The sequence below is a fragment of the Lupinus angustifolius genome, chromosome LG16, assembly GCF_001865875.1.
Source record: "Lupinus angustifolius cultivar Tanjil chromosome LG16, LupAngTanjil_v1.0, whole genome shotgun sequence".
Lineage (NCBI taxonomy): Eukaryota > Viridiplantae > Streptophyta > Magnoliopsida > Fabales > Fabaceae > Lupinus > Lupinus angustifolius.
In genome coordinates this window covers 1,699,788-1,715,214 of record NC_032024.1, presented here as the reverse complement: position 1 = coordinate 1,715,214, position 15,427 = coordinate 1,699,788, and the positions used below count along the sequence as shown (strand labels likewise).

Genomic DNA, 15,427 nt, shown 5'->3' with positions numbered 1-15,427 from the left:
TGTTTGATTTTCCTTTTTTTCTGTGCTGGATTTTCTCGTGACGGGGTTCTGTTCTTGCGAACATAGTTGAGAAGGGAGGGGTCAACTTTCACAACTCCCATAATTGAGATATTCAAAAGGATAAGTTTGAAAAGTACTAGTTTGAAGCATGATGGTGTTCTTCCATCATTAAGTTGTATTAAAATCCGAAAATAAAGAACTCTTGGTCACTTTAAAAATTATCTATGGTGATTTTGATCTATGCTCTCTTGTGGTTTCAAGGGAGAGAAATCACTAAAAGCTGAAGCCTGGACACTAATCTAACATCTAGAAAATCATTCCACCATATTTCAGATGCAAGATTTTCAGAAATGTTGCTTAACTTGAAGCATAATGATATTCTTCCAGCCATACAAAATCCTTACTTTGTGTAGAGAACATCCTCCCATGGGTGACGGTAGAGTGGTTGCTTCAATCTCTTTTGGTCAAATGTGTGCCTGAAATTTAAAAGAAGATGGAACAATGAATGAGACTAAGCCATTAATTTGTTTTTATTTGTCATTATGGAGGTGGGTACAGATTCTGAGTTCAATTGATTAACAATAAAAAGGACCATGCAGTAGCACTTGGTCACTAACCAACAAGCAGGACCAGTAAAAATGAGACCATGAGGACCACATAAATGAAAGTGGAACACTTTCAACCACAAGAATTGTGGATAAAAAGGGACCACAAGGGTCCAAAACTGCAATAATGTTAAAAAGTGCTCTTCACAAGAAAGTTGTGTATTTAAGTTAAACTTACCCAATCAGACCAATGGAGCGTGCCAGCACGAAGAGCCCATTTAGATAGCCAATCTCCACAATTTCGTCAATCTCTTGTTTGGAAAACATTCCACTACCTGCAAGAAGATCCAAGAAAAGGGACCCAATTGCACCATCTACGTTAAGAACTAGATTATTTGCCTTCGTGAGAGTGTAGTTTTCAACTTCGACTGCATATTCCATGTATTTCACAGAAGGAAAATGTGTACGTGCAAACTTCTGCAGCAGCTCAACTCTCTTGTCTTTGTTGTCCCTATTCTTGATCCTTTTACACAAAGCAAAACCTAGCTTCAGACATGTACAGTTATTTTAACAAAGTTTATGGGGAGGGGAGGACCGGAGGTTGCCTCATTCCGAGGCCAAGGGGCATGGGACAAGCTTCAGAAAGACATAGTGCTTATAGATGATCAACCAATAAAAGACCACTAACAAGAATGAAACCAAGACCTTCTAGTTGATGAACTCTAATGTACTGATTGAATTGAACAAACTTTCACTGGCAAATACTTAGATTTTTATAGCAGCAGTGACAGCATAGTTATTATTACTTAGTAAATTAACAGATAGTATTCATTACCTGTGCCCGATTCCTGGCACACGAATGCCCTTCTTCTTCATACTTTCAACAAACTCATAAGGTGTAAGAGCCTGTGACAAGACAAATATAGTAACATATGTTAAGAGTTGTAGCAAAGGTTGTTGGATGATAAAAGATGGAGTAAATGGTGTGCTTGGCGATAGGAAGCAGTTCAAAAATTCACAATTTCCTCGTAAATTTATTTCTATGAAATATTTTTTGGCCCCCATAAAATTTTAATACCCTTATATGTTCTAGTTCCAATTAGATCCAATTGAAAAGTCTATTATTAATCATACCTTGTCATGGGCATCCTTGAAGTAGCGAGCAGCGTCATCAATGGCACCCCCAAATCGAGGACCAATCGTAAGCAAACCTGTTACAGAAGCTCAAAAATTACTAACCATTTTATGGCATTATTAGCATACAAGTTTTGGTCAAAGAGTAAGCATACTCAGAAGTAGACAGACTAAAGGCATGTGTTTACCTGATACAAGACTGGAAACTAGGTCCTTCCCAGCCCTTGCTGTCACAATAGTATTGTGAGCACCAGAGACACAAGGACCATGATCGGCACATAGCATGATGCAAATCTAACCAATGTAATGTATCAGCAAGATAGAGGCAAGAAAATGATACGATAGTTTGCTAAGAAAAGAAATATATAAACACAGACAACATAGAGGACTCTCTAAAAGGTTGGAACATAGGCCAGTTTCACAGACTCTAGAGACACTGATACTAACATTTAGAGAACCAAACACAAAAGCCATCCATTTTAGTGGAAAAAACCATGGCCACATAAACCCCACATCAGAATCTCATACTTCTGATGTGCGACTCAAGTCCCATACCATGCAATCAGATCTTAACAGTCCACCATGATTCTCTGCCCCAAATGTTGGCTGGCTGTGCACTATCTCTTTGACTAGTCCAACGCAAAAGTTGCAATGCAAGTGTTACAGCCCGCATTACTCATTCGCAATTGAGACATGGTAGAAGGCTCTGACACCAATAGATATGAACCTTGGGTCAACCATACCACTTGATCACAACATCTAGCCATATTAGTGTGAGATCCCAAGGCCATATAGACCTCCATACCGAACACTCATACTTAAGATTCAACTCAAGTCTCAGACCTCCCAACTGGGTCCTTAATGACACACATAGAAAGTAAGGGTGAAAAATATTCAAGAAAGGCCCTCTGCAGTATCGAATAGCCTACCTCAATAAAGTGAGTGCAGTAACGGGGAAGGCTGCGTTTAAACCACAAAAGAGAGATAACATCACCCACACCATAACCCTTTTCAATAATGGAAGACATGGGTACACCAGCATAGCATGGCTCCTCGCCTTCAAAAAATATTGGAAGAAAACTTTAGTTTAACTATCAAATTTGACAGTCTAAGCCACAAAGGAAGAAATTCATGTCTATATTACAATATATAGTGGATCCCAACATACCTCTATCGTCAGAAATGGTGGATATAATATGAGTTGGAGCACGGACTTTTCCACTCTTAATTGCAGAGCTAAGGTCCTCAGGGATCGATGGAGGAGTAAATTCCTTCACTGATGTGATCTTCCCTTCTTCAACCTAACAAACGATAATATCCAACTATGATAACAGCTTATTAAGGAAATGAAAATGATTTTCTTTTAAACACTTCCCACTTCCGTGGATTAAAAAAGGATAGAAAGCTCAATCAGAGATACAGAAAATACCAAGATAAATGCTAACTAACCAATTTGTCAAATGTTTCTTTAATTGCAGCTTCAAGAGCTTCATATGATGTGGGAACGGCAGCTCCAGCATCCTTTAGTGCCTCATTCTTCGCTTGAGCAGACTCCAGCTCACCACCACTCTTAGCTCCCTGATTCATGCATGAGCCAATGAATATTAAGAATGATGTCCTCTTACAATGAATGCTTTAATTAAGAACTTAGTCAAAGAAAAAGAAGCAGTGACATACAGCATGACCAAATTGTACTTCAGATTTGAAGAGTCGTGCACAGGTTCCACTAACCCAGGCAACAACTGGCTTTGCCACCTTCCCTTGTTTTAGTGCTTCCACTAAGGAATACTCATCCCGCCCACCAAGTTCCCCAAGCACTACTATCATTTTAACCTGAGGTTTAATGTAAATCCAGACTGGTGATTGACCAAAAACTAACATGCTCTGTATTCTAGTCAGTTACTTATGGGTTACAGAAAATTTATGTAGCTCCCCAAGATGAAATCAAAATTTTACCTGTGGTATGTTGTTAAACCGTAAAACATGGTCAGAAAGTGTGGAACCTGGGAAAACATCTCCTCCAATGGCAATGCCTACATCAAAACAAGATATAATTCAACAGTAGCACTAACAAGAACAGGAAAGATAAAGTCAGCATATAAATTTGCTAGTACCTTCATAAATCCCATCAGTTACACGGGCAATGGTGTTGTACAATTCATTGGACATCCCACCCTGCAATTCAAAAGGTTGTCTTCTCTCAGAACAATCAATGTATGCATTTGAATAATTAGATCATACCAAAAGAAATAAAGCTCACATGCCAAAGTGCTACATTTGGTAATCTTAAGTCTTCGCGTTAAATAAAAGCAATTTCATGCAATATCTACAAACAGATTGAGTTCAATGCACATCAAAATAATTTAAGGCTGATATCATTGGGTATTTTAGAAAGGGGAACAAATTTAACTGATAGACAAGTGAGTTCAAAGACGAGGATGTGACCGCCACAAATTACAACAACCAAACCATAATCCCACTAGGTATTGCAATGCAAATAACCATTCCAATCTGTCCAGAGTAACAACTATCTTTTACAAAAAATCAATTCTTATTAATTAAATGCTCAACACCCAAGTATGCTTTTGCTTTCTGGGTAATCTCAAACCTTGCCATTATTATCCCGTTAGTTCATAGTGGTGGAGTTTTCCTCTAGGTATAACTGAGAAGACATATATGAATAAACAAACTATATTATCTAAAAGTAGAATGCATGCATTTGCAAACATTTTGAGCACATTCCATCCTCCTTAACACGAAAAGCACATCAGGATTATCAGAAGCTTCACAGTGGTACTAAAATAAAAAAAGAAGGTATTTTCCCAATATGAGAAAGATGACAGCAACATAAAAGGAAAATGAGCAACAACATACAGATTTAGAAACAAATCCAACAGATCCAGGCCTGTAGAGCTTGCATTGAATTATATTGTCAATTGTTCCAGCTGTGTCACCAATCTTAAAAGCACCAGCTTGAATTCCACCAACAGTGGCAGGGCCAATAACAACCTACAAAATCATGAACACTAAAATAAGTTTTTCCATGTTATTCTATTTGGCTATTAACTTGAATTAATTTCAAGGTCCAGTTCAATGCTCACCTTACTGTTTGACCGGGCATATGCAATCAATTGCTTAGTGTCTGACTCGGGTACTCCTTCAGCAATAATAGCAACAACTCTAATTGTTGGTTGCTTCAAAGCAGCCATGGATGATGCGGCAGCACTGCATGTAGATCATTTTTTCATTGTACTTGTGTGTTGTGCATTAATATACCGAAGAGCAAAACAAGAGTAAACAATATCCGACCTCCTAAATGATGCAAAATTGATGAAGACATCAGCAGTAGGATGTGCACAACAAGCTGCTTCAATGCTGCAAAATAAGTTTATATAAGGCTAATAACACATTACATTCGGACAAACAAGAATGTCACTCACTACAGCTTGGTTATTTTGTATTCAATGGCACACTGAAATAGGAAGGAGACCACTAAATTGAAAATAAAAAAACCCCATCCACAAGTAACCAAGTCCAAACTTAAAGCATAAAACAGACAATTTATGTACGATAAGATTGAGCATCACATACGTAGCATGAACTGGGATTGCAATTTCCTCCTGACCAAAAAAGAGCTTTTGAAATCCCTCAGAACCAGGATTGATTATTCCAGCAACTGACGGTGTTTCCCTACCTATGTATATAAAAGTGAAGCATCCGTTATTATTAAGAGCAAAGATTAATGACACACTATGTTTTATTTTAGTCCGTCCGGACGAATATTAAGATGATAGAGCTGATACAAACCGCAAAGGAAGTCAAAATCAAGCATTCGCTGGATGGGAAGCTGCTTGTAGTTATAAAATAAAGCTTGTGTAGTGCGGGAGAACAGTTGTCCATTCGCCATGACGAAGAAACAGATGGACCTGTTGACAAACTAGAGCATTACTTTTATATTGCAGAAAAAATGGTATACAAGGAATGTTTAGGATATTACCATATCAAAAATCATTTAAAAGGTCACATTAATTTGTAAATAAAATAATGAATTAAATATAATACTCTCTACATCACTTGTAATCACAGATAGAGATTAATACTCTCTTCAAGATCAAACATTAATCAACTATAAATTCAAGACGATAAAGTTTTCAAAGATTCACAACAAAAGACACATGACTCTAAATCTCCATAATCCAAATAAATGAAATAAGAAATTAAGGTCCAGAATCCGTAGCGACATTAACCCAATATAAAGCTATTCAAGCACAAGCATCAAAGGATGAAATGAAAAAGCGATAAAAAAACATAAGTAAACTAGTAATGTACTAACGTTATAAAACAGAGTTGATCAACAACATTCAAAAAATTAGAAGAAACTCGTAACACGTGAAAACTAAATCTAAGCAATGCACGTAAGATCCTTGAAAATTGAACTCCAAACAATCGAAACCTAAAATTTCAGATTCCAAACAAACCAGAAAATCTCATGAATATTTAAAAAAAATCAGTAGATTTGAAATCTAAGAACAAAGGAGTAAGGAATTCATCGATTAAAGCACATAACTAAACAAAGTGAAATTGAGTTGAAGATTATATCGGAAAAATGATAATGGAGAAATGTAGAATTAGGTATTTGTGGTTACTTGATAAACTTGTGCCTGAACGAATAGGAGAGAGAAAGGGAGAGTTTATATAGTGAGTGAGAGAGAAACACGTGTGATATGGGTAGTAGTTAGCTGAAAACGAGTATGTGTGTTTTTTTGTTTCGAGTTCGACATGTATCATCACGGTGGAAACAATAATCATGTTCAAACCGAAAATATCTATAAGTATATAAGATTAACTCTCTCGGTAAATCTTTTTAATATAAAAGACTTGAACCTAATATTTTATTTAAAAACGATTAAACATGTATCACTTGAGCCGACTCCATCAATCAAATATGTATGTTTGGTTTGACCCTACAATTTTAATAGTTATTACCACTTTTTATATTGTATAGATATAGAATGAAAAATGATTAAAGAAAGACAGCACGTATGATTTTTATTAAAATAATATTCAGTTTAGAAAATAATATTATATATTATTAATATGAAAATTTATAAACAATTAATATATTATTCATGATTCATTTGTATTACCTTATAATAGTCAATAATGATTATAAATAAATAATAAATGATGCACTGCATAAAATTATGTTCTTGTATAAAAAAATTTCCTCATACACTTTACACTAGTTTTATCTAAAGAGAATAAAGTATCTCCTAGTATAAGGAGATAAATTATCTACTTCAATCATTAAAATTATGACATGTATTATTTTTAATTATTTTCTACAAAGGTATTTTTAAAACTAAACAAAATAGTATATAGGTTATAATTTTACTAATTGGAGGAGATAAATTATCTCCATAAGGAAATATTTTATTCTTTTATCTAAATTATAGTTTATTTTCTTTTCAAGGCAAATGGATGTAATTGGTGTATTCCTTCTTTCAAATGAACTTTTTTCTTTCTAAATTGAATGTATTTCCATTAGTTCAAGGCACTCATATTCAAATGCAAGGAGGGAAAAAATCTGACCAAATATTTAATTAAAATGTATTCTAATGAGTCATGACGTGGAACTTAGGACTTTTGATTAAGATAAAGCAATTTCCTATGTTGACTTATCGAGTTGTGGTCGCTTCACATAAACTTTGTAAGCAAGTAGTTAGTTAAGTTGAATTTATCTCTTATCATGTCCTAAATATTAATTGATATATTTTTTAATTCGAATTTGACTTTATAGTCGAGGCTAATTCAATCATAAATATTGATAGAACCAACTTTTAAATTTGAATCCGACTCCAAGTCCGATTAAATATAATCATACATATTTTAGATAAAATCTTTTTTAATATTACTTATTATTAATAATATGCAATATAATATATGAAATGATATATATGTATATATTTTATTAATCATTTACATATATATATATATATAATAAAAAATTAAAGAACTGATTATGTTTTGGGTTAAAGAGACATGATTACTCTATACACAATTGAATAATTATAAACAAATATGATAAATAAGTAACCTTTAGAAGTTCCTTACACGATTTTAAATATGAATTGTGTTTAATTTTTGAACTCAAACTCAACTCTAGACCTAATGAAATCCAATTATAGTCAAGTTTGGTTATAATTGAGATAAACTGAATGAACTAATAGGATGAGGTAATGTTTACCCCTACTAGTTAGATAACAAACTTAGCAATAAAATAAATAATTAATTTCACTCAAAATCCAGCTTACTTAATAAAATACTAGTTACAAATCAAATACACCCATGGTGCAATTGTAAAAAAGTTAATAATATTTTGTAAATAGTTAAAACATACTACAAGCTTTTTGGTGATACATTGGTCAAGTGATTCACCTCAAGTAGGAGTGGGTTGTAGATGTTGAACCATGAACATCTAATCATGAAATATTAACTAATATACCAGTTGAAAACTTTATTAATAATATACAATGGAAATTGTAATTGTGTACTACGAGTTTAAAAAATAAATATAAAAAGGTAAAATGTGAATTATAACCCCAATTTAAAAAAGGAAAAGTAGATCTCTAAAATAGTATATGTCACTCATGATTTTATCTAGAACTCATGCATACAAACACGACTTATGTAAAAGTATATTATATTATATTGATAATAGATTAAAAAGTTACCCAAATGTGTAATAAAGTGGTTAAACTATTCGTGTGCTGTTAATTTTCCCAAAATTGATACCTTTTGGTTTATTTTTAGTTTCATATATTTATTTGTAATTTATTTGCTCCCTGCTTCTCTAAGAGGCATTGTCATTGTCAAGTTATGGCTCATGAATCCAAACACTGAAGCTCTCTTAGATGTATTGTCATTTTCAAGCTACAATGGCTCATGAATCAAAACAAGGGCACATAGAAGAGAGTACAAGCTATTTGTCATTTTTGTTAAACTATAACAGATTTAGAAATTGCTAAATTTGATGAGAAATTACTTAGCTACAGAACCTCAATATGTAGTACCTAGAGATGCAAGTCCTTTTTCCTTACCCTCTAAACTCCACAGAACAATAAATACCATTTTCCTTGTTTTAATTTTCTGTTGTTAATTAGAAAAAAAAACACTAATTTTAGCATATTAGGTATGACAGTATTAATTGAAATACAAAAATAATAATACATTATGTTTTTTTGTATAAACGGTTTTTGATATTAAGATAATACAAATATCTTGAGTCCAAATGATAATAACAATTATAAAACCATAACAACTATTAGTTTTGAGGTGCTATATTATTAAATATAAGGTATATTGTCTCTATTTTCTGATATAGAAGAAACATTTTCCATCAAAGTGTATTTCATGCAAAAGCCAATAGAAATAAGTTAACCTAATAATGCTGTACAAGGTTGTTCTATTCTTAAATGAGTAGCAATGAAAAATTGGAGAGGGAAACATGGTAGAACTATTTATGTGATTGCATGGTCTTGTCATTTTCTTCTTCTGTATACATAGATCACATGTCCTTCAATATGTTTTATTCTTTGTCTCAGACTAATCACATATTGTCACGTAAATAAATAAAAACTTTTGAAAATAAAAAATAACATTTTTGTATTACTTATTAAATTCTAATTAGTTCGGAATAGGAAATATTGATGATATGTGATCGCAGGACTAACTCCTTTAATCATACTAAGCTTCAAGACAGTTGAAAGAAAAATATGCAGACAACTCTTTTCCCTATGATATGCATGCTTTAACAACAAAAAGAGAAGCATAGACACTCCTGCATCAAGAACCTATCTGCTGCAGGGTCAGCATAATTCAATGCTTTCCATGCAACTACAACCACAGAAGTATAATTTTTTTTCTTCTTTTTTACTTAGAAACTCCAAAAATTCCCAATGTAACCCTTTTTAGGGACAAATTATTAATTTGCATGAGTAACTTTGGACAACATTTGACACAACAACTCATGTTTACATGTATTTTTTCTAATTTTTTTGAAGTGGTATACTCTATTTTAAAATACATCATACCTTAATATTCACTCAAAAAACTCACATAAATCAAATATTATCCTAAGGTACTTAACCATTTCTCTTTAAGGAATTGGAAAATCTGAGGCAATATAACAGTAAAATACTAAAATGGTAAACATATATTGCTCACAATAACCACACCAATTTTGTTGCACCATTTTTTTACATCATTTTATACTGGATAAACTATAAACAACATGTTTTTATTAATAAGGTGTATTATTATGAAGTTATCACTTATCAATACACTATTAATCAAATAATACATTCTATTAACTAGAAATTTATAGATCAGATAACTACTCTAAAAATTTGCATAAATTAAAAAAAATAAGGTGCATGCATCATTTTTGAAATGGCAGTGCTATAATTTCACTGGTAAATATCAACACAAAATGGTGCATGTGTTTCAGAAAATTGGGGTTATCATTTTTTAATTCTGCTTGTTTTGTGTGCAATATAGGATAGGACCTTATGACTAAATTTTTCTTCTTCCTTTGAACTTTATTATATATTTAACTCAGCAAAATTTGGCAGACTTAAATACAAGAGGGTACATAAAGGAATTGGAATAAGTGAATCTAATGATCTGAGTAGAAGCTAAAGAATCTCCTCCATTGACCAAACAATCATCAAACTTGAGTCTCTTGAATAATCTTGGATTTATTATTCTTGCAGATGCAAACCAACCACAGTGGAGATGAATATCATGAGGGGCACAACCAGAAATACAAGTGTTGATAATTTGCACTATGTACTGTGGGATTCCAGATGTAGTACCTTTACTTTGTGATATGCTTATGTCTCTCTTTGTGCAAGAACCTGATGATTATCAAAAAGGAACAAATAAGAACATTTTCATCTAAGGTTGGAACAAAAAATATAATTACAACTTGACCAAAAGTGTACATTAGTTATATATAATGTTATATACCATGCAACAAAAATTTTCTAGAGATGGAGGTTGCATGTTTTGATCTCACTGATTCTGTTATGGAACAGTTTCTGTTTGCATGGGAAGAATGCAAAATCTGTGTTGAAGGGCCTGCAAAAATTGTTGAGAGAAACATAAGCTTCAAATAAATGATTGGAAAAAAAACAAGAGGTATATTTTTCTCTCTCTTTTTAGTTTATTTCCATACCTGAATACATTCCCATGTTGCAAAATACTGGAAGGGGAATTATGAAGAAGAGGAAGAACAGAATATAAGAGTTTGTGATGGTCATGTTAATCATAGAATGCTATGGCTATCTTTCTTTGCTTTATCTCTTAGCAAATAAGCAGTCAATTAAACTGAAAATTTTGATGGAAGAGTTTTGAAGATGAAACAAGATGGAGAGAGGATTTGTAGGGTTGGTGACCCCTATTGCTACAATATGTGACACAAGAATGGCATGTGATGGGGTTGTAGATTTTTAGTACATTTATAGGTCCTTGTTTTGTTCCAAGGGTAATAATCAAGATACCAGCAGTAATAAGATAAAAACAGAAAGTTATTTTTTGTGAAGGAATTTTATATGACAGTAGATAAATTTATGATAAATGAGAGAATTTATACATTGAAGGTTTATATATTTCTTATTTCTTATCTACTAGAAAATGAAGACAGTGGTCATTCATGCAGATTGCAGAATACCAAACATTCCTCTTATTGTCTTACATATTCATGCTATAATATATTCATTCTAAAAATTGGCATAAAGTATACAACAAAGAATAATACTCATGTCAAATATGATATCTTATTCACGAGAATTCTGTCTAGTACCGAAGAGAAAAGTACTAAAAAAATAAAAGTAAAAAATAGTATAATATATCATTTTCATCCTTTAAATACGGATGACACATTTACATCTATCCTTAGATACACAAGTCAAAGTAGTAACTAACATTTCATTATTTTCCATATCTTATATAAGTTTTACTCAACCCGTATTCAAAAAACATTCTGCAAATTCCAAAAGTCCATACTACAAAGTACTAAAAATATGTTGTTTGATTCGAAGTTTTTTTTATGAATAGTGCTAAATACACATTTAAACACATTAAAAGATTGCATAGTTTTTATGATTTGATTATAACATGTTTTATTTCATTTTTTACACAACCACACATTGACTTTGTGCTTTCATAAATATGTGAGGTAATGTAACTCTCAAAGATGTATATCATGCATTTTCCATAATATACTATGTATCCTTTTTGTGTAGTTATTTTATCCATGTAAGTGAAATCCTTTTATTGGTTTAACTAACTTTTTGTTGAATAGAAAGAAACCCTTTTGTTGGTCAAAAAGTAATAACTCTTTAGTTTTCCCTCTCCACAACCTCAGTTCATGTTTGTTCAAATTCTAATATTCCATTTTACCCCTTTTTCTTACTCTGATAAGCTTCTGGCTCTGACCACCCTTCTTCTTTACATGCTAATGGATCTAGCTAGTATTTTGAGATAGGACAAAGCACCTTGATTTCTAAGCTGTAAGAAGAAAGTTAGGGAGTAAGAAAGAACAGTCCCCTATGTCAGAAAGAAAACCTCACAGTTGCAAGAACAGTTCCCTACTCTTGTAATTGAATGATAAATTTCCATTTTTTGCATTGCCTATATATCATAGACCTACTCCAAAACTTTGAAAAAAAGGAAATTATACTGCAAGTGAAATATTCATGAATGGCATAATGAATGTATATGCTGCTGAGAGACACGGTTGCATAGCGTATTTGTTATGAGTGATACTTGAACTTTCAACCTTTTTAACTATATTTCTTCTCTCTAATCATCAAAGCACCAACTTATAACTTTGACACTTTCTCTAGATATATAAAAGTAAAACTTCAGGAAAAGTGTAAATTTTTTTGTACAAATAATATAATAGTTAGTTAAATCTAACAAGGAATTAACAAACCAGCTCCAGATAAATATGATCTCTTAGTTTTCGAAAAATACAGTGACAAACTAAAGTTAAATATATGCTGTGGATTTCCAATGACAAGGTAATTATTGTAATCCAAAACCATGTAATAAATTCTCAAATTTCAATAATCAAAACTAATCTTAGGAACCAAATTAACAGATAATAAAAAACTTTTTTGTTGACAATATTTCAACTTATATTCAAACCACACTGCCACACCTCTATGACCCATGGCCGCATTATTATCATATTAATATACTTTGAGAAAATTTTATTTGTTTATTCTTGTTGTGTGTGTATATGCACACACACACACATATATATATATATATATATATATATGCGTGTGTGTTAAATCCTCAGCAAACTCTGCTATAAATGTTTGTTACAGAAAAAGTTAAGGCACACACGTGAAAAGAAGATTGAAATGTCAAACCCTAGTTGCTGATACTTCCCTAAAACACTGTGCAGCTATATATTTGATATCACAGAAGAAAAGGCAAGATGGTTACAAAGTGTTATTAATAGCTGCTTCTAAAATCAAAGCTTTATTCATATACAACAGTTAGAAGTCACTATTATGTTCCCAAAAGACAAAGCCGTATTATGAAATAATCAATGAATGAAAAGAGTAAGATCTTTTTTTATATCTGGTGCTTTTTCAGAGACACATGTTGTGGGTTCATATTTGTTTGGATTCAGATGCAACTTTCAAGTTCAGATAGGTTGAAAGAACCAAATGCCATGCAAATTTCAAGTCAAAATCACTTCCAACAGTGTAACTCTATTTTCGTTCTTAAATGACTCCACAAACCTACTAGATATTTATATTTCTATCTCGTAACAATTTTATCCATTTTTTAATATTGACTCACAACTTTAAAAATGATGCTTATTTAGTTTACCGTTGTAAAATAAGAATAAAAATGACTTCTCTCCGGTTGTAAACTTAGACAAGAATATATTTATTTTGTTAAGAACAATTTTTTTGTTACCATTATGGACACTCTAAGGTAGCTAACACAACAATAATTTGACTCTTCTATTCATTCTATATAGATTAAAACAAAGAAGTTGAAGGATCAAATTATACTATATAGGTGTAAAAATAATTGTTCAGACAAAAACTCATATTAAGATATTCAATTAAATTTATTAAAGTTTTAAAATAATAATACCTGGGTTCATATTTTACTCTTCCTATGAAAGTATTATTGAAAAATAATCATTTAATATATTTTGAAATTATAAGTAGACAAATATTTTGGAATAAAATTTATATTTTATTCTTCGGGTGGATAGTTATTTTGAAACTAGTGAGTAAAAAATATGAGACAAGAAAAATAAAATAATTACAATAAGAAACTAAAACATCAATTTTGTCAATTGATTTATTGTTTAATTTTTTGTACAACTCTTTAATATTTTATCAGTTACCCCTCCTATTATAAGGTACTTTTAATCGATTTACAATAAAATTAGGTAAGTTAGTTACTTTTTATTTTAAGAAATATTAAAAATTATACAAAATTTAATATATAAAAATAGTCCATAATTAATGGTGTTGAAAAGTACTAAAAAGTAAAAAACAATATTTAATCTCCTTGTCTAGAAAGTACTAATTTATCCCATTTATTTCTTTTTAATTAATGACAAAAAAAAAACAAATATATTTAATATTCATATACTGTTTATCATTAGATATTATGATTGTAAAATTATTAAACATTCTTATTTTTCTATTTAATTAAATTATCTTTAATTGGATTAAGATACAAATATTACATCAAAAGTATGATAAGAAATATTCATTCTTTGAAATGTTGCCTAATTTTATTGATTTTACTTAAGTAAGATTGAGTAGGAGAAAATATATATTGTTTTTTATCTCACTGTCCCACCTTTCATATGATTTTATATTGATGTATGATTTTGTTGCATTCTATGTAGAAAACATTATATTTTATATTTTGATAGTTTGATTTACGTTATGTAATAAAAAATAAATATAAATTAAAATCAAGTATGAAAATATAAATCCACAACCCCAACTATAAAAAATAAATATAAATTAAAAAAATCATGAATTTTGTTAAGCTATTAGCCTATGGAGTTATTCTTTGTCCCACAAAATATGTTACCTTATATAATATTAATTATAATTGGTTAAAAAAATATTGAAGTTAATAATTTAATTACTAAATATTTTTTGACTTATCACAACTAATAATACATGAAGTGATATACTTTGTGTGAAAGATATTATTTGATTAACTTGATTGTTGATAACCTTATAATGTTAGGAATAATTTTTCTCCTAAAATAAGTAAAAAACACAATAAATAAAATCACATAAATGCTTAACTTATACTACTAAGATTAATTAACACGACATTAATCATAGTAGCTTAAGTGGATCCATAAATATTATATTAGTCAAAGTTTACATGAAAGTTTTTTTTGTAATGAAATGAGGAGAAAGATATTAGTTATTTAGTAAAGATGATGTCAATTAGAATGAAACAATAATAATAATAAGAGTTTAAAATTAATTAACTTATCATATTTCAAGTATAGAGAAGATATTTTAATAAAGATTTGGAATTTAGTATAGAGAATATATATTTTGTTTCCCACCTATATCTTTATATTAGAGGCGGCAATTCTATATGAGTATATCCATAAGTATGTGAAACTAACTATCTTGATGAATATTTTTCTACTAACAATACTCGAACCT

At 30.9% G+C, this 15,427-nt stretch overlaps 2 protein-coding genes across 3 annotated transcripts; both read right to left on the bottom strand.

The window, feature by feature from the left end:
- LOC109329767 (ATP-citrate synthase beta chain protein 1-like) lies at positions 141 to 6,403 on the bottom strand. Of its 2 annotated transcripts, XM_019563568.1 has the most exons (17): positions 6,326 to 6,403; positions 5,487 to 5,605; positions 5,271 to 5,373; positions 4,989 to 5,054; positions 4,781 to 4,904; positions 4,554 to 4,688; positions 3,794 to 3,854; positions 3,636 to 3,712; positions 3,357 to 3,512; positions 3,129 to 3,257; positions 2,848 to 2,980; positions 2,609 to 2,736; positions 1,868 to 1,973; positions 1,680 to 1,756; positions 1,381 to 1,451; positions 784 to 1,068; positions 141 to 476 (listed from the first exon to the last, which is right to left on the bottom strand). In XM_019563568.1, exons 2-17 carry the CDS (start codon positions 5,584 to 5,586, stop codon positions 401 to 403), a joined length of 1,827 nt encoding a protein of 608 aa, XP_019419113.1. In that variant the 5' UTR covers positions 5,587 to 5,605; positions 6,326 to 6,403; the 3' UTR covers positions 141 to 400. The 2 variants fall into 2 exon arrangements, with proteins under 2 accessions (XP_019419113.1, XP_019419112.1); XM_019563567.1 differs by lacking the exon at positions 6,326 to 6,403 and having other exon boundaries at positions 5,487 to 5,633.
- On the bottom strand, positions 10,210 to 11,172 carry LOC109329554 (TPD1 protein homolog 1-like). The gene is made up of 3 exons (XM_019563243.1): positions 10,918 to 11,172; positions 10,710 to 10,820; positions 10,210 to 10,597 (listed from the first exon to the last, which is right to left on the bottom strand). The coding sequence occupies exons 1-3, from the start codon at positions 11,009 to 11,011 to the stop codon at positions 10,296 to 10,298; spliced, it is 507 nt and encodes a 168-aa protein (XP_019418788.1). The 5' UTR covers positions 11,012 to 11,172; the 3' UTR covers positions 10,210 to 10,295.

Coding starts and splice junctions, on each gene's coding strand:
- LOC109329767 (XM_019563568.1), bottom strand. CDS start 5,586: ATGGCGAATGGACAACTGTTCTCCCGCACTACACAAGCTTTATTTTAT. Junction 3,855..4,553: donor TTGGATTTGTTTCTAAATCT/GTATGTTGTTGC, acceptor TTTGAATTGCAG/GGTGGGATGTCCAATGAATT. Junction 1,757..1,867: donor AGTTTCCAGTCTTGTATCAG/GTAAACACATGC, acceptor CTTCTGTAACAG/GTTTGCTTACGATTGGTCCT.
- LOC109329554 (XM_019563243.1), bottom strand. CDS start 11,011: ATGATTAACATGACCATCACAAACTCTTATATTCTGTTCTTCCTCTTC. Junction 10,821..10,917: donor CAACATGGGAATGTATTCAG/GTATGGAAATAA, acceptor CAATTTTTGCAG/GCCCTTCAACACAGATTTTG. Junction 10,598..10,709: donor TAGAAAATTTTTGTTGCATG/GTATATAACATT, acceptor GATAATCATCAG/GTTCTTGCACAAAGAGAGAC.